The 25,694-nt window shown below is 47.1% G+C and overlaps 1 protein-coding gene across 1 annotated transcript in view; it reads left to right on the top strand.

Moving 5' to 3' along the window:
- The window catches only part of LOC126106138 (serine/arginine repetitive matrix protein 2), a 230,265-nt gene that overhangs the window by 39,130 nt on the left and 165,441 nt on the right, over positions 1-25,694 (top strand). Inside the window, exons 4-6 of the mRNA XM_049912381.1 lie at positions 9,818-10,005; positions 23,829-23,857; positions 23,927-24,044. Of these exons, the coding sequence (XP_049768338.1) occupies positions 9,818-10,005; positions 23,829-23,857; positions 23,927-24,044 (335 nt within the window). The remainder of the gene's footprint in view (positions 1-9,817; positions 10,006-23,828; positions 23,858-23,926; positions 24,045-25,694) is intronic.

Below are 25,694 nucleotides of genomic sequence, written 5' to 3'. Positions count from 1 at the left end.
TCATGGCTTAGAGTGCATTGCTCCAAGTGTTTGTTACTGCTGCTATTGACGTCACTCATGTGTGCCCTGGGACTGAGCTCACTTGCGAACTGATGCCATGCGTGTTCTGCAGCACATATATCTCGGGTTCCTGCTGGCCAAGATCGAATTTCAGCACCACGCAGGCAGCCCATAGAGACACATGCTACGTGTGGACGAGTAATGTCATCACGGTATTGTCATACAACGATATCGCTGATACTGGCACTGAGGCGGGGCTGACGTGTTAACTGGTGCCACATGTGTTCTATCGGGGACAAATCTCGGTACGTTACTGTCACATAGAGACACATGCTACGTGTGGACGAGTAATGTCCTACTGAAAAACGTAATCACGGTATTGTCATACATTTCAGCACCACGCAGGCAGTCCATAGAGACACATGCTACGTGTGGACGAGTAATGTCCTACTGAAAAACGTAATCACGGTATTGTCGTACATTTCAGCACCACGCAGGCAGTCCATAGAGACACATGCTACGTGTGGACGAGTAATGTCCTACTGAAAAACGTAATCACGGTATTGTCATACATCGATATCGCTGATACTGGCACTGAGGCGGGGCTGACGTGTTAACTGGTGCCACATGTGTTCTATCGGGGACAAATCTCGGTACGTTACTGGCCATGGCAAAAGTCCTCTATGTAACGGTGAATAAGAAATCCTGTGAGGGTTCGCTAAATGAAAGCTGTACGGTTCCTGAGAGGTTATGTCAAATATAAAAGAGTTCTGTTACATGGGAGGTTATATAAAAACAAATAATGGTCTACAGATATTTCAAGTATTTAATCATGTAAAATGGGTGGGGGAGAGGTGAATCAAATGGAAGCATGTCCCATAATCCAGCCATTTACACATTCCTGTAGAACGGAATTGTTAAAAAGACCATAGCTCTCGTAAGTATGGCTGATGGCCCCAGTAACTCAATAATCAGAGAGTGACAGGGTGTAACTAGCTACAGGAATAACAGCAGAGGGGATTCAATTACAGTACTATTTACTCGTATTTTACAATAATCTACTCACATGAGGGAAAAATTAGACATAGCGAACATCTACGTTCAAAACTAACATAATGCACACGAAGCATTAAACTGCCTCAGTTACAATTTATACCCGCAGTGTACTGTGGAAAACAGCACTCACATGCCAGCCTTTGCTTCCGAAATATTCACGGAGATGGCTGTTATGTCGATGAGTTCCTCCTTCCACGACCTATCGAATTTCGATAACGACATTCAGCGCTCAGTTTTAAAAGAAAACGATAATTACTCGAGTGCCAAGGGCGATGTACACTGTGAGTATTAATTTTATCGTGCAGCAAAGTTCTCGGCCAGTGACGTATTAGCAATTGCGCAGCTCAACGTTTTAGTACGTCGATAAATCTATTGCCTGTATAAAATATTATAGGAAAGAGTGACCTGGGCTGTCGGAGTGTTAGCTGACGTTGCTGTACACCTTCATGGCAGTTACGAGTGACTTTCCTATTTTAGTCACGGTCCCCTTAATGGATGTTCTTAAAAAGAATTGGTCACTTTTAGAGGCGTGTTCTGAGCGAAGTCTACAGGTGTAGACCAACTCCCCAGCAGAGACATCCTTGCGTTCAGGGTGTTCTTCTTCGTACAAAGGAACATTTGTACTGGTCATCGCCTTGAAGATCTGTAAAAGATCTACGCGTTTATAAAGCACTTATCCGACTGCGATGAAACATTAGTGAGTTGTTGAGCGTACCCTCGCGAGGGCTGGGGATCACAACATAACTCAGAAACGTCTGGGGTAACGTCAACCAAGTTTAGTATATACATGACTCATTATTTGTATAAAAATACTGTCGAATTAAGATGCTTCTGCTGCCCGTTTGAATGGAGTGTGGATGAGAAGGGTTGAAACGTAAAATTCTTCGGAAACGACCTGTAACATCAGGTTTGCTGTATTCAGTAGACTTGAAATACACTCATGCTCATAAATTAAGGATAATTGCAGAATGTGGTGCCACACAACGTGGCACTACACAAAACTGGTGCTAGTAGCACAGGCACATAGGGAACACACACGACATAGATCTGTAGGTCCACGGTGTTGGTGATAAGTTGAGAAAACCATCCCGAAACACATGTGCTACAAACCGCCACTGTTTCCTGTGCATGTACTCCGACATCAGCATGGGATATGATCACCATGCACACGTACACTGGCCGCACAACAGGTTGGCATACTCTGGATCAGGTGGTCGAACAGCTGCTGGGGTATAGCCTCCCATTCTTGCACCAGTCCTTGTCGGAGCTCCTGAAGTGTCGTAGGGGTTTTAAGAATGCAGCGATACGTCGACCGAGACCATCTCAGACGTGCTCGATGGGGTTTAGGTCTGGAGAACAGGCAGGCCACTCCTTTTACCTGATATCTTCTGTTTCAAGGTACTCCTCCACGATGGCAGCTCGGTGGGGCCGTGCGTTACCATCCATCAGAAGGAAGGTGGGACCCCACTGCACCCCTGAAAAGGCGGACATACTGGTGCAAAATGACGCCTCGATACACCTGACCTGTTACAGTTCCTCTGTCAAAGATATGCAGGGGTGTACATGCACCAATCATAATACCATCAAACCACGACCTCCATAAAGGCCCCTTTCAAGGACATTAAGGGGTTGGTATCTGGTTCCCGGTTCATGTCAGATGAAAACCCAGCGAGAATCACTGTTCGGACTATACCTGGACACGTCCGTGAACATAACCTGGGACCACTGTTCCAATGACCATGTACTGCGTTCTTGGCACCAGGCTTTACGGGTTCTCCTGTGACCAGGGGTCAGTGGAATGCACCTTGCAGGTCTCCGGGCGAAAAAACCATGTCTGTTCAGTAGTCTGTAGACTGTGTGTCTGGAGACAACTGTTCCAGTGGCTGCGGTAAGGTCCCGAGCAAGGCTATCTGCAGTACTCCGTGGCCGTCTGCGAGCACTGATGATGAGATATCGGTCTTCGTGTGGTGTTGTACACTGTGGACGTCCTGTACTGTAGCACCTGGACACGTTTCCTGTCTGCTGAAATCGTTGCCACAATCTTGAGACCACACTTTGTGGCACACGGAGGGCCCGTGCTACGACCTGCTGTGTTTGACCAGCCTCCAGTCGCTCCAGTATTCTACCCCTCATAACATCACCAATATGTGTTCTTTGAGCCATTTTCAACACACAGTCACCATTAGCACATCCTAAAACGTCTGCACACTTACTCGCTGCACCGTACTCTAACATGCACCAACACACCTCTGCGTATGTGGACTGTTGCCAGCACCACCGTGCGATGACCGCAAGTCAAATGCACCGCATGGTCATACCCCGAGGTGATTTAAACCCGCAAACCGCCCACAAGAGTGTTGTTTCACCATGTATCAACATTATCCTTTATTTATGAGCATGGATGTACTTTAACAGTTTGAAAGGCAATGTGAGTCTTATTTGCGTTGTCAAATGCGTCCACCGGGTCGCTTCAAGTGTTAAAAATGAAAGTAACTTTCGCATAATACGTCACTGCTAAGTAACGTGACTCGATGAAACTTGGTCCATACATAGGACGAACTGCTACAGCGTAGTACAGTACAGAAGACAGCTGAAAGAAATACGCAATGAGGCAAAGCGAAATGACGCTTTGATTCAAAGGCAATACTTACACTGAGGTCACGGTGATTTTATATGGTCCCCTGGATAGTAAAAAATGCGAGACATGGCTCTTTATTGAGTGTGTGATCACCACAGACTGTAGTGCATGCTCTGCAACGCGCTCTCGTGCTCCCCACAAGGTTGAAATGAAGTTCTTGTGGCAGGGAGTTCCATTCCTCCAGCAGGGCGGTTGACAACTGCTGGGTGGCGCTGGAGCTGGAATACGTCTCCACGACGCCTCCTACATGGGATTTAAGTCGCGCGAACGGACCGGCCAGTCATTTCTCTGAATATGCTCTCGTTCCAACAGCTACTCCACCTGCGATATTCGATGAGGTTGCGCATTGCCATCCGTAAAAATGCAGTCAGGGCGGAATGTATCGCTGAAAAGACGCACATGGGGAAGTAACACATAAACAAGCTCTTTACTTTTTGTGTGTCGCGAGTAAACTGGCTGAACTGAAATACTATGTGCAATGATATCCATATTAACATATGTCTATGTACCTATATATAACATCGGTTTACGTATTGGGTGGTTATAATTTAAGTGTAGCAACTCAGTAACTATCGTATGGTAGCGAAACTTGGTGGATATTATAATGCGTTAATGCAGAGAGTATTTACGCTGAAAAAATCAGTTGCAGTTTTGGCCATCAGGTGGACATCTGGCGCTGAAAATGCAAGAAAGACGTACAGAAATGTTTTCATATGTAATATATTAGGAATGGGACGTGGGAACTAAAGTCAAAAAGTGAGAAAGGCGTAATGTCGATGTTATTTTTAACCTCCGCTTGCAGGTGTTTTCAATATGATCACCGGAGATTTCGACTAGATTATGGACAGCGTCAAATTTGCACGTGGTGGTCGAAATTGGAACTAATTTTTTTTCAGCTTAAATGGGGTCCGAATTAACGCATTAGAATATCTACCAACATTCGCTGCCTTACGATGGTTACAGCCCACAATGGATCTATGCGAATAGCTGTGCCTTAATTATAACCACGTGTTATACACTGAGGTAAAAAAAGTCATGGGATACCTGCTAATATTGTGCCGGACCTCCTTTTTCCCGACGCAGTGCAATAACTCGACGTGGCGTGGACTCAACAACTCGAGGTAAGTCCCCTGAAGAAATAGTGAGCCATGCTGCCGCTATAGCCGTCCGTAATTGCGGAAGCGTTGCCAGTGCAGGATTTCATGCACGAACTGACCTCTCTGTCATATCCCATAAACCAGGGATTAGCTTAATGTTGGGCGATCCGTGTGGCCAAATTGTCTGCTTCGTTGCGGTTAATTGAGGCTAGGTTTGGTACTGAATTAACTAATCTCTTTCGGCATGTGTTGATATCCAATTACGTTGTATTGAATGACCAGTATTACGAGCAGACAGATGGAGTTGCGATGGGTAGTCCGTTGTCTCCTGTGATTGCAAATTTGTTTATGGAAGACTTCGAGGAACGTGCCTTGCAGTCGGCGCCTTTGAAACCCTCCTGTTTCTTTAGATATGTTGATGATACCTTTGTTGTTTGGCCTCATGGTAGGGCGAATTTGAATGCCTTTCTAGAACATCTGAACTCGATCCACCCGAACATTTGGTGTACGATGGAGGTGGAAAAGGATAGTTGCCTTCCCTTTCTTGACCTGTTGGTTAGGAGGAAGGATGATGGATCATTGGGACATGCAGTCTACAGGAAACGTTCTCACACCGACCTGTACTTACAGGCTAATAGTTGTCACCATCCGGCTCAGAGTGAAGGGGTACACAGGGCACATGTCGTTTCTGACGCTGAGACTTTGCCAGCTGAGCTGTCCCATCTTTAAGTTACGTTTCGACAAAATGGTTATAGTGATAGATTGAACGGGCGTTGCGCTATCGACCAAATGTACATCGGGTGATTGATGATAATTCTGAGTCGATACCTAAGTCTACTGCCTTTTCGCCTTACGTAGGAAACACTTCCACCAAGATCGGTTGTATTTTACGGAAATACGATGTGAAATGTGTTTTCCGACCTCCATCTAAAATTAGAGTGCTTTTGAGTTCTGTTAAGGATGATCTTGGTCTGCGTAAGGCGGGTGTATATCGCATTCCTTGTAGCTGCGGCATGGTATCTATTGGTCAAACTATCAGGACCGTGGAGGACCGACGTACTGAGCGTAAACGGCACACACGATTACAGCAGCCAAGTAGATCCACTATTGTCGAACATTGCTTGGTTACTGGTCACCCCATGTTATATAATAACACCGAGATATTGGCATGCACGTCCAGCTATTGGGACAGTGTTATTAAGGAGGCAGTTGAGATTAAATTAGCGAGCAACCTCGTTAACAGGGATAGACGTTTCTGTTTAAACTCTGTTTGGAATCCGGCTTTCTCCCTTGTCAAAAAAAACCTCACCTGCGAGATCGTAGTCTCACTATCGATAGCTCTGATTTTGGTCATCTTTGGTGGCACTAGTGTTCAGTGTGTGTGTTATCTTTCCTGCATCAGTCCGAGAACCGAGGTTTTAAATTTGCATGTACGTCACCTGTCCGTTGCAGTTTGCCTTGAAAATGGCGGGGTGTTCTCCCGCCGAAACATCGGCAATCGCTGAAAGTGTTACCTGACTGAATACCCGGAAGTTATTTGAAAGTTGTATACGCCAATAGAAACTCAAGTCTCATTGTCCAGAATGTTCTTCAAACCAATCTCGAACAGTCGTGGCCCGATGACAGAAAGCATTGTCAAACATCGAAATTTCGTCGATATTGGGGAACATGACGCTCACGAATGGCTGCAGATGCTCTACAAGTAGCCGAACATGGCTATTTCCAGTCAATGATCAGGTCAGTTAGACCAGAAGACCCAGTCAATTCCACGTAAACACAGCCGACATAGCCCACACTATTATCGAACTACAATCATCTTCCAGAATGCCTTGTTGACAACTTGCATCCGTGGCTTCGTGCGGCCTGCGCCACACTCGAACCGTACCGTCAGCTCTTGCCGGCTGAAGTCGGGACTCATGTGATCGGGCCGCGGTTTTCCAATCGTCCAGGCTGCAAGCGATACGGTCACGACAGCAGGAGAGGCGCTGCAGGCGATGTCGTCCTGTTACCAGAGGCACTCGCTTCCCTCGTCTGCTGGCATACTCTGTCAACACCAAATTTCACCGCACTGTCCGAACGGATGCGTTCGTCCTAAGTCTTCCTTTGATTTCTGCGGTTATTTCACACAGTGTTGCTTCTGTGCTGACACTAACACCTCTAGTCAAACGTCGCTGCTCTCGGTCGTTAAATGAAGAGCGTCGGCCAATGCGTTGTCCATGATCAGTAGCAATTCTTGAAATGTGGGATTCTCACCACACTCTTGATACAGCGTATCACGAAAAAATGAATTCACTAACGATCTCCGAAATGGAATGTTCCATCCGTCTAGCTCCAACTACCATTCCACGTCCAAGGTCTGTTAATTCCCGTCGCGCGGCCACAATGACGTCGAAAACCTGTTTACATGAATCACCTGAGTACAAAAGACAGTTCCGCCAATACACTGTTGTTTTATACATCGTGTACGCGATACTACTGCCATCTACAGGGTGGCTCATTGATCATGACCGGGCCAAATACCTCACGAAATAAGCGTCAAACGAAAAAACTACAATGAACGAAACTTGTCTAGCTTGAAGGGGCAAACCAGATGGCGCTATGGTTGGCCCGCTAGATGGCGCTGCTATAGGTCAAACGGATATCAACTGCGTTTTTTTTTTTAATAGGAACCCCCATTTTTATTACATTTTCCTGTAGTACGTGAAGAAAGATGAATGTTTTAGTTGGACCACTTTTTTCGCTTTGTGGTAGATGGCGCTGTAATAGTCACAAACACATGGCTCACAATTTTAGACAAACAGTTGGTAACAGGTAGGTTTTTTAAATTAAAATACAGAACGTAGGTACGTTCGAACATTTTATTTCGATTGTTCGAATCTGATACATGTACCTTTGTGAGCTTATCACTTCTGAGAACGCATGCTGTTACAGCGTAATTACCTGTAAATACCACATTAATGCAATAAATGCTCAAAATGATGTCCGTTCAACATCAATGCATTTGGCAATACCTGTAACGACATTCCTCTCAACAGTGAGTAGTTCGCCTTCCGTAATGTTCGCACATCCATTGACAATGCGCTGACGTTTGTTGTGAGGCGTTGTCGGTGGATCACGATGGCAAATATTCTTCAACTTTCCCCACAGAAAGAAATCCGGGAACGTCAGATCCGGTGAACGTGCGAGCCACGGTATGGTGCATCGACGACCAATCCACCTGTCATGAAATATACTATTCAATACCGCTTCAACCGAACGCGAGCTATGCGCCGGACATCCATCATGTTGGAAGTACATCGCCATTCTGTCATGCAGTGAAACATCTTGTAGTAACATCGATAGAACATTACGTAGGAAATCAGCATACATTGCACCTTTTAGATTGCCATCGATAAAATGGGGGCCAATTATCCTTCCTCCCATAATGCCGCACCATAAATTAACCCACCAAGGTCGCTGATGTTCCACTTGTCGCAGCCATCATGGGTTTTCCGTTGCCCAATAGTGCATATTATGCCGGTTTACATTACCGCTGTTGCTGAATGACGCTTCATCACTAAATAGAACGCGTGCAAAAAATCTGTCATCGTCCCGTAATTTCTCGTGTGCCCAGTGGCACAACTGTACACGACGTTGAAAGTCGTCGCCAGGCAATTCCTGGTGTACAGAAATATGGTACGGGTGCAATTGATGTTGATGTAGCAATCTCAACACCGACGTTTTTGAGATTCCCGATTCTCGCGCAATTTGTCTGCTACTGATGTGCGGATTAGCCACGGCAGCAACTAAAACAGCTACTTGGGCATCATCATTTGTTGCAAGTCGTGGTTGACGTTTCACATGTGGCTGAACACTTCCTGTTTCTTTAAATAGCGTAACTGTCCGGCGAACGGTCCCGACACTCGGATGATGTCGTCCAGGATACCGCGCAGCATACATAGGACACGCCCGTTGGGCATTTTGATCACAACAGCCATACATCAACACGATGTCGACCTTTTACGCAATTGGTAAACGGTCCATTTTAACACGGGTAATGTATCACGAAGCAAATATCGCTCGCACTGGCGGCATGTTACGTGATATCACGTACTTATACGTTTGTGACTATTACAGCGCCATCTATCACAAAGCGAAAAAAAGTGGTCCAACTAACACATTCATATTTCTTTACGCACTATACGAATATGTAATAAGAAATTGGGGTTGCTATTTTTAAAAACGTAGTTGATATCCGTTTGACCTCAGGCAGCGCCATCTAGCGAGCCAACCACAGCGCCATCTGGTTTCCCCCTTCAAGCTAGACGAGTTTCGCTCTTTGTAGTTTTTTTCGTTTGATGTTTATTTCGTGAGATATGTGGCCCGGTCTATCAATGGACCACCCTGTATATGTGGATATCACTGTTTTATGACTTTCGTCCCCTCAATGTATACGAGTATGCATTATAGACTTAAGTCAGGACACACCAGCTCTAAATTGCTAAAGCACATATTACACTCTGGTTAAATGAAGTCCGTCGGGCTTTTGTTGTTATAATGCTATTAAAACGTCCGGCACACTGGCTGCGACACATGAGGTTCGCTGTCAGTGTTTGTTATGTGCTACGCCATCCGTCGATACTTTTATGCTCCGATCTTGTGTTCTTTTAATTGTCGGAGTGTGTGGTTTATTGTGTGCGATACTTTTTTACGGTTTTTATCTCCATTTTACAGTAGCCCATTTTTGTCTATTGCCTTCCATGATGTTCCCCTTTTTTATATGTTCACCATATTCTCTCCTTTGTATATTTTTAAATGTCTTCTATTGTTTGTTCTATGTCTTTCGGATGAAGAGCAGCGTATATGCTGCTGCCAGCCCGCCCCGATGGGGAATTGAAATACAATAAAGAAAAAAAAATGGCTGCGACACTTCGGCGGCTCTGCCAGAGCCTCGAGCGCACTTGTTCTCCCACCCCGCTTGTGAGGCCGCTGTAGTGGTGGCCGGCGCCGGGCCCAGTGTGTGACGCTCGCTGTGTCGCTGCCGCAGGTTCGGCGGCGTCGGGGGCGTCGAGCGCGGCGTCGCACCTGTCGGTGGCGTCGTCGGGGGGCGGGCGGTCGCCGTCGCCGCACAAGATGCTGCTCGAGACGTCCTTCTGCGGCTCCAAGCCGCTGCTGGCGCAGCCCAGCATCGAGCTGGACGAGCTGCCGCCCAGCGCCAAGGAGGCCATCGCACAGGTCAGCTCTTCTACTTTGAAGGTACTCCTCTGGTCTGGGTTGCGACAGCCTCCTGTCATTTGTACTAATAACTGGATAAAAAAAAATCGGCATTTCAGTTCGTCATAACATCAGTGTTAAAATTTTTGGTTTCTTAAGAAAAAATGAGTAATGTTTATTTCAGCCCGCCCGGTTGGTCGTGCAGTCTAACGCACGGCCTTCCGGAGTGGGAAGGAGCGCCTGGTCCCCGGCACGAATCCGCCCGGCGGATTTGTGTCGAGGTCCGGTGAACCGGCCAGTCTGTGGACGGTTTTTAGTCGGTTTTCCACCGCCCTCGGCTAATGCGGGCTGGATCCCCTTATTCCGACTCAGTTACACTATGTCGGCTATTGCTGCGCAAACAAGTTCTCAACGTACCCGTACACCACCATTACTCTACTACGCAAACATAGGGGTTACACTCGTCCGGTGTGAGACGTTCCCTAGGGGTCCACCGGGGGCCGAACCGCACAATAACCCTGGGTTCGGTGTGGGGCGGCGGAGGGGTGAAGTGGACTGTGGTAGTCGTCGTGGGGTTGTGGACCACTGCGGCTGCGGTGGGGACGGAGCCTCTCCGTCGTTTCTAGTTCCCCGGTTAACATACAATACAAATACATACAATGTTTATTTCTAAAATTTCCGTTTCTTTGAAATGTTGCGTTGTTATAGAAATTGCGAAAAGCCATCAGCACTGTTTTTATAACATCGCCTACAGTCAGAAACTAGCAACGAGCACGTGACATAAGAATCAGCACACTGCAGTCAGCTCAGCACAAAGCCCTAAGGAAGGCCGCTTGCAATAGTGGCCAAAACGTCGGACACTTTTATACACTGAAGTGCCAAAGAAACTGATATAGGCACGCGTATTCGAATACAGATATATGTAAACAAGCAGAATACGGCGCTGCGATCGGCCTATATAAGACAACAAGTGTCTGGCCCAGTTAGATCGATTACTGTTGCTACAACGACAGGTTATCAAGATTTAAGTGAGTTTGAACGTGGTGGTATAGTCGGCGCACGAGCGATGGGACACAGCGTCTCCGAGGTAGCGATGAAGTGGGGCTTTCCCGTGCGACCATTTCACGAGTGTACCGTGAATATCAGGAATCCGGTAAAACTTTAAATCTCCGACATCGGTGCGGCCGGAAAAAGATCCAGCACGCCCGGCACCAACGACGACTGAAGAGAAACGTTCAACGTGATAGAAGTGCAACCCTTCCGCAAACTGTTGCAGACTTCAATGTTGGTCCATCAACAACTGGACTTTCGGAGTTGAAGAGCCACTTGTCTACCCTTGATGACTGCACGACACAAAGCTTTACACCTCGGCTGCACCCGTCGCCACCGACATTGGACTGTTGACGACTGCAAACATGATGCCTGTATTGTATTGCGTCGAGCGGATGGACGTGCATGGATATGGAGAGAACCTCATGAATCTATTGACTCTGCATGTCAGGAGCGGACTGTTGAAGTTGGTGGACGCTCTGTAATCGTATGGCACATGTGCAGTTGGACTGATATGCAACACCTGATACGTCTAGATACGACTCTGACAAGTGACAGGTACGTAAGCATCCTGTCTGATCACCTGCATCCATTCATGTCCATTGTACATTCCGGCGGACTTGGGCAATTTCAGCAGGAGAATGTGACACTCCACACGTCCAGAATTACTATAGAGTGGCTCCAGGAATAATCTCAGTTTAAATACTTCCGCTGGCCACAAAACTCCCCAGACACGAACATTATCGAGCATATCTGGGATGGCTTGCAACGTACTGTTCAGGAGAGATCTCTACCCGCTTGTACTCCTGTGGATTTATGGACAGGCCTGCAGGATTCATGGTGTCAGTTCCCTCCAGCGCTACTTCAGACGTTAGTCGAGTCCATGCAGTCTCGTGTTGTGGCACTTCTGCGTGCTCGCGGGGGCCCTATAAAATATTAGGTAGATGTAGCAGTTTCGTTGGCTCTTGGATGTATATAACAGCCCAGATGATTTTTATTGACAGTGACAACAGCCGCGGAAGCCTACGCTCACATATAACGTAACTGATGTGTGGCGTGGCCTGTTAGACGGTACGCGTGTAATTTGTTAGATACGTAGTCCATCGTTCATTTGAACTTCTATCGAAATGATGTGGAACGAGTCCGTTTATAGGATTACATGATTAGTGTTAACATTAATGAACATGTTTTCATTTTATTCCTCTTCATACGACTACATGTAAAAATTAAGTGTTTAAGTAGAAATTCGTCACTGGAATAGAAGAAATTTTTCAGGAGAAATGATTTAAAATTAAATTTAAAACTTGCTTCACCACCTGTCAGACATTTTATGTTATTGTGCAATTTTTTTTGTTGCTGAATTCAATACGCAACAACAACAAAATTTTATCATTTGCGCATACTGAATTCCTGCCTGAGCCACTGACAACTTTAACAGTGGGTAATGAAGACCATTTTGTCCTGTTTTGCTGTAGGTATGTACATCACTGTTCTTTTCAAACTGTGATGGATTACTGATAGCAAATTTCATTAGCGAAAACATGTATTGTAGTAGTGCAATTAGAATGCCTATCTCCTTGATGAGTTACCAACATGACGTCCGTGTTTGAATATCACATATTATTCTTACTGCTGGCTTTTATGGAATCAAGACTTCCTTTGTAAGTGATTAGTTACCCCAGAAAATTATTCCGTACGATATTACTGAATGGAAGTACGCGAAATGTATGTAAATTTTGTTCATATCCTTCCGCATTTAGCGTTTTCTTAAGTGCAATAAACAATCTACACCCTATTCACGGAGCATTCCCATGCCTTAACACAACCTCCTTCGTACATCACTATTGGCTCTACATATGAAGGCAGCTAATGTTCTCCACGCATTCACCAGACAAACGTTCTCATTTGATGCCACAGGAAAAAGCATACTTGATCGCTCCAAATCAATCGCTTCAAGATCCACAGTTCAGTTGTGACGCTATGTACACCACCTCAAAAGTGGCTTATCGTTGACTGCAACAGTATGTGGTTTATGTGCTCCACCGCTGTACACTATTCTTCTTAACTCTGTAACAGTTCCTATGTGTGCGTAAGCAGAAAAAACTAACGATCAAAGCCCGAAACAATTTATTGGACTGTTCAATTACCCAAAGCAAATTCTCCAAGTATAACACCAACACAAAATAGAGATCCGTCTTCGAATCACAACTACATACAAGAATAATATACAAAACAGAAATAATTTCCTACTAGTCTCCACCAGAGACTTCTCCGATATACCAAGCCTAATCCAGAGATCAGCGAGAAGATCCAAGCCGGGCTGCCGGGGCGGCAGCTATCCACGTCTGCTGGCGGTGGATGAACTGCCGATGTGCGGTTTTTTTTTTTTTTTTACTTTATTGTCATTTTAATGCCTATACAATAAGCAGGCTGGCAGCAGCACACTACGCTGCTCTTCAGCCAAATGAGACAGAAGCACAAAAAACAGGAGAAAAACAGAAAAGTCACAAAATGGTGGGCGATAAAATAGGAGACACAGAGAGACAAACACGGAGCCGTTCACACTTGACGATAAACCACACTGCAAACTGTTGAGACGACGCACAGACACTGAAGAAGACGATGGCACTGGTGAACAACGGAGCGTGACGGGAAACACTGAACACGAAACACGACGGCACACACAAGACACTGATGGCGGCGATCTCCGGCGCGCGAAAGTCCACGTAGCGTGTGCGAGTCCGGGGACCTGCCAAGAGTGGAACAGGGGGGAGGTGGGGGGAGAGGGGAGAATAGGATGCCAACGGCGGGGGAGACGGGGGCAAGAGGGAGAGGGTCAGGGGAGGGGGGGCCCGGGGGAGAAGGGGAGAGAAAAGGAGGAGGGAGGGAAAAAGGAAGAGAAGGGAGGGAGGGTGCCCGGAGGAGCAAGCACGGGAGGAGGGCGGGAGGGTCAAAGTTGGTAGGAGGGGTAGATGGAGGGGAGGAGGGCATCATCAGGGAGGGGGAGCTGGCGGAAGCCACCTTGGGAGAGGGTAAGGAGGGTGGAGAGATGGAGACCGGGTGGGACATGAGAGTACAGGCGCGGCAGCGGGCGGGGGTGGGAGAGGATCGGGGAGACGAGCGGGTGGGGAGGATCGAGTTTACGGGAGGTGTAGAGGATTCGTATCCTTTCGAGGAAGAGGAGGAGGTGAGGGAAGGGGATAAGATCATACAGGATCCGCGTGGGGGAGGGGAGACGGATGCGATAGGCAAGGCGGAGAGCATGGCGTTCAAGGATTTGGAGGGATTTATAAAAGGAAGGGGGGGCGGAGATCCAGGCGGGATGGGCGTAACAGAGGATAGGGCGGATGAGGGACTTATAGGTGTGTAGGATGGTGGAGGGGTCCAGACCCCACGTACGGCCGGAAAGGAGCTTGAGGAGACGGAGTCGGGAACGTGCCTTGGCTTGGATTGTCTGGAGATGGGGAGTCCAGGAGAGGCGACGGTCGAGGGTGACGCCAAGGTACTTAAGGGTGGGGGTGAGAGCGATGGGACGGCCATAAACGGTGAGATAGAAATCAAGGAGGCGGAAGGAAGGGGTGGTTTTGCCTACAATGATCGCCTGGGTTTTGGAAGGATTGACCGTGAGCAACCACTGGTTGCACCAAGCGGTGAACCGGTCAAGATGGGATTGGAGAAGGTGTTGGGAGCGTTGCCGGGTGGGGGCAAGGGCTAGGAAGGCGGTGTCATCGGCAAACTGGAGAAGGTGGACGGGGGGTGGCGGCGGCGGCATGTCCGCCGTGTACAACAAGTACAGAAGGGGGGAGAGGACGGAGCCTTGGGGCACACCGGCGGAGGGGAAAAAGGTGTAGGAATCGGAGTTATGGATGGTGACATAGGAAGGACGGCGGGAGAGAAAGGAACCGATCAGACGAACGTAGTTAATGGGAAGGGCGAAGGTTTGGAGCTTGAAGAGGAGACCGGAGTGCCATACGCGGTCATAGGCGCGTTCGAGGTCAAGAGAGAGGAAGATGGCGGAGCGACGGGAATTGAGCTGTTCGGAAAGGAGATGAGTGAGGTGAAGGAGAAGATCGTCGGAAGAGAAGGACGGCCGAAAGCCACACTGGGTAACGGGGAGGAGGCGGTGCTGGCGGAGATGCTGGTGGATGCGGCGGGTGAGGATAGATTCCAGGACCTTGCTGAAGACCGAGGTAAGGCTGATGGGACGGTAGGAGGAGACGGCGGACGGCGGTTTGCCAGGTTTGAGGAACATGAGGATACGAGAGGTTTTCCACAGGGCGGGGTAGTAACCAGTGGACAGGACTACATTGTAGAGCCTGGCCAGGGTGGAGAGGAAAGAGACAGGAGCTTCACGAAGGTGACGGTAGGTGACACGATCGTGACCAGGAGCGGTGTTGCGTTTGGTGCGGAGTGTAGTAATGAGATCCTGTGTAGTGATGGGGGCGTTAAGTTCCGTGTGTGGAATGTTGTCCAAGTACTGGAAACCAGGAGCGAGGGGAGGGACAGAGGTGTCAGTTCGATCGCGGATATCTGGGAAGAGGGAGTAATCGAACCGGGGATCATCAGGGATGGAAAACACATCGGACAGGTAGGAGGCAAAGTGGTTGGCCTTACTAAGGGCGTCAGGGAAGGGGTGGTCATCGTGGAGAAGAGGATAGTAGGGGGAGGGCTTAGTTCCGGTAAGGCGACGGAAGGCGGTCCAGAACTTGGACGAGTTGATGGGGAGGGTAGCATTTAAACGGGTGCATGTCTGTCGCCAGTCCCGGCGTTTCTTAGCCGCGAGCAAATTTCGAATGTGTCGCTGTAGTTGCCGGTGGCGTCGTAGGGTGTCCGGGTCACGCGTGCGGAGGAAGGCACGGTAGAGACGACGGGATTCACGGAGGAGGAGGACGGCCTGTGGTGGTAAGGTAGGACGGTGGGGGTGGATGGCAACAGTAGGGACGTGGGCCTCCACGGCCTCAGACAAGGTCTGCTGGAGAAAGGAGGCGGCATGGGAGACATCATCGGGATGGCGGTAGGCGAGAGGGTGGCTGTCGACCTGAGTGGAGAGGGTATCCCGGTAGGCATCCCAGTTGGCACGGGAATAGTCATGGATGTATTTGGGGGGAGGGTCATGACGAGGGTCGGGGCGGGGGCGACGACCGTCTGAAACGGTGAGGAGGACAGGGAGATGGTCACTACCAATAGGCTCCAGGACATCCACCGTAATGCGACCAAGGAGGTTGGGGGAGGAAAGAATAACATCGGGAGTGGAATTGGATTCGGGGCGGGTGTGCTGGGGGATGGGGACGAGGTCGCCTTGAAGGGAGGAGAGGAACCGATGCCACCGCCGCAACTGGGCAGCGGAGCGACTATGGATGTTGAGGTCGGCGGCGATCACATAGGAGGAGAAGGTACGGTCGATGTGGGAGAGGAAGTCGAAAGGAAGAGGGGCGTTGGGGCGGACATAGATGGTGGCACAGGTAACGGTAAGGCCGGGGAAGAAGAGACTAAGGATCAGGTGTTCGGTGGGGTCGGGAAGGAGAGGTTGGAGCCGAACGGGGATCTGGCGGTGGTGGCCAATGGCAAGCCGATGTGCGGCGGAGCGCCGGCCTTTATAGCGCTTCGGCGGATGAGTACCTCGAAACTATTTTCCATCACGTGGTTTGACGTGTGAAAATAGTTCCGGGATCTGCAGCGACCTCTTCCTTATGTTTATGTTCCGGTAGTGGCCCCTGGTGTTGTTGTTGTTGTTGTTGTGGCCGTTCATCAATATTGCCTGTCGGTTGTCTAGTGCATCGGTGTGTCTGCGAGCGGGCAACCCGCGGCTGCAGGCTGTCAGTTTGGTTGCTGATACTCTAGGCGCCGTGATGTCTGGTGGAGAAGGCCACAGCAACAGTCATCGTGCTAGCTGGAATCCTGGCAGCACTTTCAAATTCCTTCCGCGAATGTCATGCGATGTTTTATATCCACCCCCTCAATGCTCCATCAATACATGACGTCAATCTGGTCTTGGCTGAGCTGCGGTTGTTACACCGCGTTTCCGCTTCAAAATCACATAACAGTCGACTTAGGGAGGTTTAGAAGGATTGAAATATTCGTGATGGATTTGTTAACTCAGGTGACACCCAATACTAGTCGACATTCTAAGTCAGTGTGCGGTGCTGTCCGACCCATTCTCCTGTTAGTGCTTCTCCACTAACAACATACACTGACGGAAAAAAAATCCCAACACCTAGGAGGAGTTGTGCGAGATAAACGAAAGTTGGTAGGCGTGTTTTTACACGTTAAAGATATCATCTTTTCAAATTTTTCACCAGTCGCATAAGGGTGGCCCTAGTAGCGCCACTTTGAGAATGAAAATAAGCTTTCCTTTAAATACGCGCTCTAACGCTCATGAGCGTTAGTTAATGAGATTGGCCATAGTGAGTTATTTTAATCAAGAATGCCTTTAAGACGACGAAGATTCAAATGGTTCAAATGGCTCTGAGCACTATGGGACTTAACTTCTGAGGTAATCAGTCCCCTAGAACTTAGAACTACTTAAACCTAACTAACTTAAGGACATCATACACATCCTTGCCCGAGGCAGGATTCGAACCAGCGACTGTAGCGGTCGCGCGGTTCCAGACTGTAACGCCGAGAACCGCTCGGTCACAGTGGCTGGCGACGACGAAGACGCCATTATCAGTTGCTCATTGAGTTTGAACGAGGTCATGTAATAGCGCTACCAGAAGCTGCATATTCCTTACGCGTTATTGCAGAAAGACCTGGCATGAATGTAGCCAACGTAGTTGTTTGCTGGGAGCAGTGGTCACCGGAAGGGACAGTTTCAAGAAGACCTGGCTCCAGGCGGTCACGTCGCACTACCGAGAGAGAAGCCGTGGAGTTCGGAGTACAGCCGTTGTGCATCGTACTGCATCTGTAACACCAGTTCGCAGCACAGTGAACTGTTACAAAATTGTTCAAATGGCTCTGAGCACTATGGGACTCAACTTCTGAGGTCATCAGTCCCCTAGAACTTAGAACTACTTAAACCTTTCTAACCTAAGGACATCACACACATCCATGCCCGAGGCAGGATTCGAACCTGCGCCCGTAACGGTCTCGCGGTTCCAGACTGTAGCGCCTAGAACCGCACGGCCACTCCGGCCGGCGAACTGTTACAAATCGACTACTTCAAGGACAGCTCAGAACCGACGTTCTGTGACGTGCGTTCCACTCACATCAAACTACTGCAGTTTGCGACTTCACTTATACACACACACAGGAGCTGCACCTCGACTTACGGTCTGAGTCGCGATTTCGTAAACAGCACGAGCACTCTCGTGGCGATCCCACGGACCCAGACGGCAAATCTGAACGTCAGTGTGGTGGCTCGACCTGTTATGCTGCCAGTCATCAACAGCATTCCAGGGGATATTTTCCAACAGAATAACTCTCGCTTACATACCGTTGTTGCCACTCAACAGGCTCTACAGAGTATCGAAATGTGGCCTTTGCCTGCTCGATCACCAATTCTGTCTCTAAACGAGCACATACGGGACACCATCGGTTCAAATGGTTCAAATGGCTCTGAGCACTATGCGACTTAACTTCTGAGGTCATCAGTCCCCTACAACTTAGAACTACTTAAACCCAACTAACCTAAGGACATCACACACACCCATGCCCGAGGCAGGATTCGAACCTGCGACCGTAGCGGTCGCTCGGTTCCAGACTGTAGCGCCTAGAAACGCACGGCCACACCGGCCGGCCACCTTCGGTTTAATGCTTGCATTCAACAGTCTGGAGGTTACACAGGTTATTAATGTACCAGCATTTCGCATTTGCTACAGCTTTACTTATGCTTATATTAATCTGTGATCTTGCAACATTAATCATTTTTGCCGTCAGTGTAATACACCATGACTTCTTATATACTGGCGGGTTTGCCTTTCGTGGCATATGCGGTGTTTATGACTCTGAGAGGCGAAACAGCGATTTTCCCGTGACGTCACGGGTCCTGTGCTGTAATGGCTTACAGAAGCAAACCGAGCAGGTGCCATGTTGGTTCGCTCGCGCATCTAGCACACCGTATATGGTGGCTTTCGTATTTATACTTGGAATTACGAAAACATGTAGTTTTTAATTATAAACCGCAACAAAAACCTTTCAAAAACGCGGTATGTTTAGTAGGATTTGTTGTTCAAATATTTCAAATGGCTCTGAGCACTATGGGACTTAACATCTGAGGTCATCAGTCCCCTAGAACTTAGAACTACTTAAACCTAACTAACCTAAGGTCATCACACACATCCATGCCCGAGGCAGGATTCGAACCTGCGACCGTAGCGGTTGCTCTGCTCCAGACTGTAGCGCCTAGAACCGCACGGCCACTCCGGCCGGCAGGGTTTGTTGTGCTTAAGTCTCGCTAAAGGTGACGTCGGTTACCACCTGTTTTCAAGCACTTCTTTTAGTAAGTTAAATAGGTAGTTAATACTAATCAGCTGCTTCTTATCATCTATTAATGCACGTTTTACCTTAATTCATTTGTTTATGCGTGATAGCAACTTGTCTCCCGTTCTGCGCTGTTCGTTCCCCTATTAAGCAAGCAGCGGAACGTGGAAATCTTGTGGGAGGTGGCAGGTCAGTCCTAGCTTGGTCTTCGGGACACCCGTAGCAGCTGTATCCTGGAGAAGGCACGCCCCAAAGACTCCTCTACATGGAGCTAACTGACATTTCAAAACGCAGTCTTAAGACTAGCTGCTACCAATTCGAAAAACATCAATCGATAACCAAATTTTTTAAAAATGAGACTGTCATTATTCGTGTGGGAAGTGTTCGAAATTAGTCCGATAATTTAAGTTCTGTAAAACGTTATCGAGAAATATACACTATCGGAAAAGATCACAACACTAAGTATTAGTGGTGCGACATAAACGTAAGTTGGTATCGTGTTTCTACATCTGAAAGATGATGTTTATACAAAATTCGGGCCAGCCGCGTAAGAGTGGCGCAAGTTGTGCCACTATGAGGATACAACTCGAGGGTTGCTTTAAAAGAACAATGTAGTGATCTTGAGCGTCAGTTACCTTTGATACTGGCCGTCGTGAGCTGACTTTAGTCAAGAGTGCCTTTAAGGCGACAAAGACGCCTTTATCAGTACCTCTCTGAGTCTGAACGAGGCCGTGTAATAGGGATGCAAGAAGCTGGACGTTCCTTCTCCTACACTGCAAGAAGACCTCTACATCTACATGGCGGCGCTGTCAAAATGGGCACAGGACATAGGTCTAAAACTAAACCTATCTAAAACCCAAGCGGTACTTGTTGGTCAGTCTAAGCTCATTAGCCCAAAACATCGGGAATCCGTACCATCTCTTATCCTAAATGGAACAGATATTAACTTCTCTCCCTCAGCAAAGAGTTTGGGTGTACTAATAGACGAAAATCTAAATTGGACAGAGCACGTAACTGCAGTGTGCAAAAAAGCATCAGCATCCCTTCATGTCCTACAAAAATATAAAAAACTCTTCCGTTTCGATCTGAAAAAGAAATTAGTACAAACGCTTATACTCCCAATCATTGACTACAGCGATATTATCCTACAAGGCCTCTCTCAGGAAAATTCGCGACGTCTAGAACTGGTCATAAATGCCTGCGTCCGATATATCTGTGACGTTCGACTTTTTGATCACATTTCACCAGCATATGCAAAATTGTCCTGGCTGCGTGCAGACAATCGCAGAGCTTTCCATACACTCTGTCTCATCTACTGCCTTATGAATGTACACTGTCCCTCATATCTCTCCTCGTCCCTAACGCTCATGTCGGAACAACATGACAGAAACACACGTTCCCATTATAATAAAATCCTCTCTGTTCCACTGCATCGCTCAGTCACCTTCTCCAAGTCCTTTACAGTAGTGGGAACCCGACCCTGGAATAACCTCCCTCGTTATGTTAGAGAACTTAAAAACATGTCCGGCTTTCCGGCTTCAAAAAACAGTTAATGACGTATCTGCTTAAGCAGCAGTAATGCCTTCCTCTGTACATGAATGCACTTCACCTCATTACTTCCCTCTTTCCCCCTCCTTAAATCTCCCTTCCCCAAAACTCGCTATACTAATAAACATCTACTTTACTCACCAAGATATTAATGTACATCTGCACAAATCTTCATTACTATTGCCAATTTTTCTCATGTTTATCATTATTATTTGATTTTTTTGCTGTTATTATTATTGCTTTTATCATAAACTGTATGTATAGCACCTGTTGTAAAAATACTGCCAGCATTTACTTTATTAGGTCTTAGTCATGTTTATCATTATTAATTGATTTTTTTTACTGTTATTATTATTGCTTTTATCATAATCTGTATGTATAGTACTTCTTGTAAAAATACTGCCGCATTTACTTTATTAGGTCTTAATCACTACTGTTTATTCATATTGTCACTAGAGTAATCTAATTTTCTCATTTAAACTATTGTCATGATGTAACTCTGATGTGTGAAATGCTGCATGTGTGGAACACTGGTCCGATGTAAGAGAGGGCCTGATGGCCCTAATCTGATCAGGTTAAATAAATAAATAAATAAAATAAATATATACTCCGCTAGCCATCAAGTGGTGTCTGGCGGAGGGCACTATTCGCGCCGAAGTCATATCCCCCCGCCCCCACCCCCTCTGTTCCACTCACGGATCGAGCGAGGGAAAAACGACTGTCTGAACGCCTCAGTACGAGCTCTAATTTTCCTTATCTTTGAATGGTGATCATTGCGCTATGTGAAAGGTAGTGATAATAATATATGCTCTACATCTTCGGCGAATATCGGATTTTGGGCTTTGGTGAGCAGCCCCTTCCGTTTAGCGCGTCATCTATCTGCAAGTGTGTCCCACTTCAAAACTTTCTATGAGATTTGTAACGCTCTCGTGATGGCTAAATGTACCAGTCACGAATCTTGCCTCTCTTCTTTGAACCTTCTCAATCTCTTGAATCATACCCAACTGGTAAGGGTCCCATACAGGCGAACAATACTCTAAGACTGGACGAACTAAAGTATTGTAAGCCATTTCCTTTGTTGAAGAACTGCATCGCTTCAGGATTCTAGCAATAAACAGCAATCTAGAGTTCGCTTTGCCTGTTACTTGTGTAATCTGACCGTTCCATTTCATATCATTTCGAATAGTCACGCCCAGATACTCGATGGATGTTACCACTTCCAAAGACTGGGCATTTATTTTGTACTCGTACATTAGTGGGGATATGGGGATTTTCGCTTTGTTATACACAGTAGGTTACACTTACAAATATTGAGATGTAACTGCCAGTCATTACACCACACATTTATTTTCTGCAAATCCTCATTGATTTGTTCACAACTTTCGTGCGATACTACTTTCCTGTAGGCTACGGCACCATCGGAAAACAGTTTAATGCCGGTGTCAGTACCATCAACCAGATCGTTTATGTAAATCATAAAAAGCAGCGGACCTATTACGCTGCCCTGGGACACACCTGATGTTACGCTTGTTTCTGTTGTAGTCTCCCCATCCAGAACGACATACTGCTCTCTGTCTGTTAGAAAACTTTCTATCCAACCGCCTATGTCATCGAATAGACCGTAAGCGCCAATTTTTTGGAGCAAGCGACAGTGCGGAACTGAGTCGAACGCCTTTCGAAAATCGAGGAATATGGCATCAACCTGGGAGCCGGTATCTAGAGCCTATCGTATATAATGAACAAAGAGGGCAAACTGTGTCTTGCATGACCGCTGTTTCCTAAAAACTTGCTGGTTTCTGCAAATGAACTTCTCAGTGTCTAGAAAGGTCATTATGTCTGAACATAAAAAATATGTTCCATGATTCTACAACAAATCTATGTCAGTGAAATTGGCCGGTAATTATGTGCATCCGATTTCTACCCTTTTTGTAGATTGCTATGACCTGGGCCTTCTTCCAGTCCCGTGGAACTTTTCGCTGTTCCAATGATCTCCGATAGATGATGGATAAGAATAGTGCTTTATTTGTAGCATAGTCAACATATAATCTTACGGGGATACCGTCTGGGCCAGATGCCTTCCTGGCGTCTAAGAATCTTTACTGTTTTACAATCCCAGATACGCTATAGACTATGTCTTTGCGTTTGAAACTTCCTGACAGATTAAAACTGTGTGCAACCGAGACTCGAACTCGGGACCTTTGCCTTTCGCGGGCAAGTGCTCTACCATCTGAGCTACCCAAGCACGACTCACGACCCGTCCTAACAGCTTCAATTCTGCCAGTACCTTGTCTCCTACCTTCCAAACTTCACAGAAGCTCTTCTGCGAAGCTTGTAGAACTAGCACTCCTGGAAGAACGGATATTGTGGAGACATGGCTTAGCCACAGCCTGGGGGATGTCACTACGAACTGCGTTCGCGATATTGTACTACTATGCCAACAACATCCCCAATCTGTCCTCGATAGAACGTGCGCAGGATCAACTCGGACGTCAACTCCGTCCCAGTCCCAATGTCGAGGATACTGAGGACCAGACACAGCAGTTGGGGGCCAGCTTACCGCAAGAGAAGATACAACAGCTTCGTGACACCCCTCGCAACCGTCGCAACCGAATCACACCAGAGGGAGAGCAATATCGTACTCATAAAGGGGCCCATAATGCCGAGATGTAGGTGCTGCACTTTTTTGTCAGGTGGTGTATTCTGATACTAAAGGATCTTGTAATTTGAAAGCAAGACTGCCACGAATGTGTAGAGAGCCGATATCGTTGCTGGCGGAGTGCGGATGACCGGTAACGCACAGTGAAGGAGCGGGGGTCGTGTGCCGGCAGGTGGACGGCTCGATGCTGGGGGCGGCGGCGTGCGGCGACGGCAGCCGGCCGGCGTCGCGGCGCTCGTCCGGCGGGGGCGGCGACGGCGACGGCGCGAGGCGGCGGAGGCGGCGCCCCGAGGACGGCCCGCCGCTGCTGCTGCCCAACGTCAGCCCCGTGGTCAGCCCCGCGGAGCGCGAGCTGCTCGCCGCCAAGGAGCGCGCGCTCGCCGAGGAGGTGCGCCGCCTCCTGCCCTCTCCACACTCTGCTCCTCTCACTCCTCTTCCATAATTCTTAATCTTCATGTTCCATTCCTCACCTACCTCCATTTCTTTCTTCTCCTCCTCCTACTCCTCCTCCTCCTCCTCCTCCTCCTCTACTTCTTCTTCTTCTTCGAGTTCCACATTCTTATTCTCTACATTTCTCTCTTCTTCCTCAATAGCTTAGTCTTCTTCCCCTACTCCTCTTCCTTCTTCTAGATATTCATGTGCAGTAGTTCATTTTCTTTATGTTTCATACTTCTTTGTAGTTTATTTTTTGTCTTCTTCTTCCTCCTCCTCTTACTGCTCCAGTTCGTTTTCTGCTTCTACTTATTTTACGCTCTTTTTCCTCTTCTCTTTCCATTATTTCTGCTTCTGCATGTTTCATATTACTACATCTCCTTCCTTCTACTCCGTTTCCTCTTCTTTGTCTTCTTTGGATTCCATATTTCTTCCTCCTTTCCTTCTTTTTCTTCCTCCTTCTACCCTTCTCAGTATTCCATATATCTTCTCCTTTTTTCTTCTACTTCTCCTCCTTCCTCTTCATTGGTGTTCCATGTTTCTTCTTCTTACGTTTCCTCTAATTCTTCATGCTGCATTGTCTTCTTCCTCTGCATATTGCCTATTTATTCTTCTTTCTCCTCCTCCTCCTCCTCCTCCTCCTCCTCCTCCTCATCTCCTCCCCCTCCTTCCCCACCTCCTTCTCCTCCTCTCATGTATTCTTCTTCTATCTATTCATCTCTTTCTTTCTCCTTCCCCTCCTCCTTCTCCTCCTCTCATATATTCTTCTTCTATCTATTCATCTCTTTCTTTTCCTTCAAATTGCACAGTTCTTCTTTTTATCTTACTCCTTTTCTTCTTACCATTTCGCTGTTTTTCAGCCACTCTTCATTGCAACAGCTGCTACCTCAATTTATTCAGAAATTACTGAAATTAATTTGAATCCATTATTGTGCAAGTGTACTATACAGATAGCACAGAATAAACGATCACATTTATTTGACTCTATAGCGGTATTAAGTAGCCAATCCTATCAAATATTTCATCTTTGCGGCACTCAGGAACCCTATTGTCATCAACTCTATTGTTATTAGTACTGAAATAATTAATTTCCGTTCTCCATACAAAACGTAAAGCTGTATTAGTCTCACAAAAAGGAAACCCTAAACAGCCTATAATATGGCGTAAAGACATCGCCGTCATGAAACAATATGTCAGATGATGCAAAGATGAGAAGCAAGAAACTCACTGAGATATTACTCCAGCATGACACTGTCACGAGGCTGATAACTCAACAATATTTCATTACTGGAAGAATGCTTTGGTAAATTATATATGAGAATACTATTTTGATAGAATGAAACTGTATTGGGAAAACCGCGAGATAAAACAGGAATAATTATTCACTTGGTGCACAGCATGGTCAAATCGAAAACAAAATAGATGAAAGAGCTCCAGAAATTGCCATGTCTTCTTTGGAGCTGGTTTAATTATATTCGTAGAGCGGTCAAGAGGTAATCTGTACAACTAACAAGACAATAATTTTGTAACATTTTACATGTCCGGAAAATTAAAGTGTCCTTCTCAAATGTGTCGAAAAAATTTAAAGGAAGGGTGTCAAAAACGG

The sequence above is a fragment of the Schistocerca cancellata genome, chromosome 10 (assembly GCF_023864275.1).
Source record: "Schistocerca cancellata isolate TAMUIC-IGC-003103 chromosome 10, iqSchCanc2.1, whole genome shotgun sequence".
NCBI classification, from domain to species: Eukaryota; Metazoa; Arthropoda; class Insecta; order Orthoptera; family Acrididae; genus Schistocerca; species Schistocerca cancellata.
Note: the sequence above shows the minus strand (reverse complement) of the source record. Positions and strands in the feature narration are given on the sequence as shown.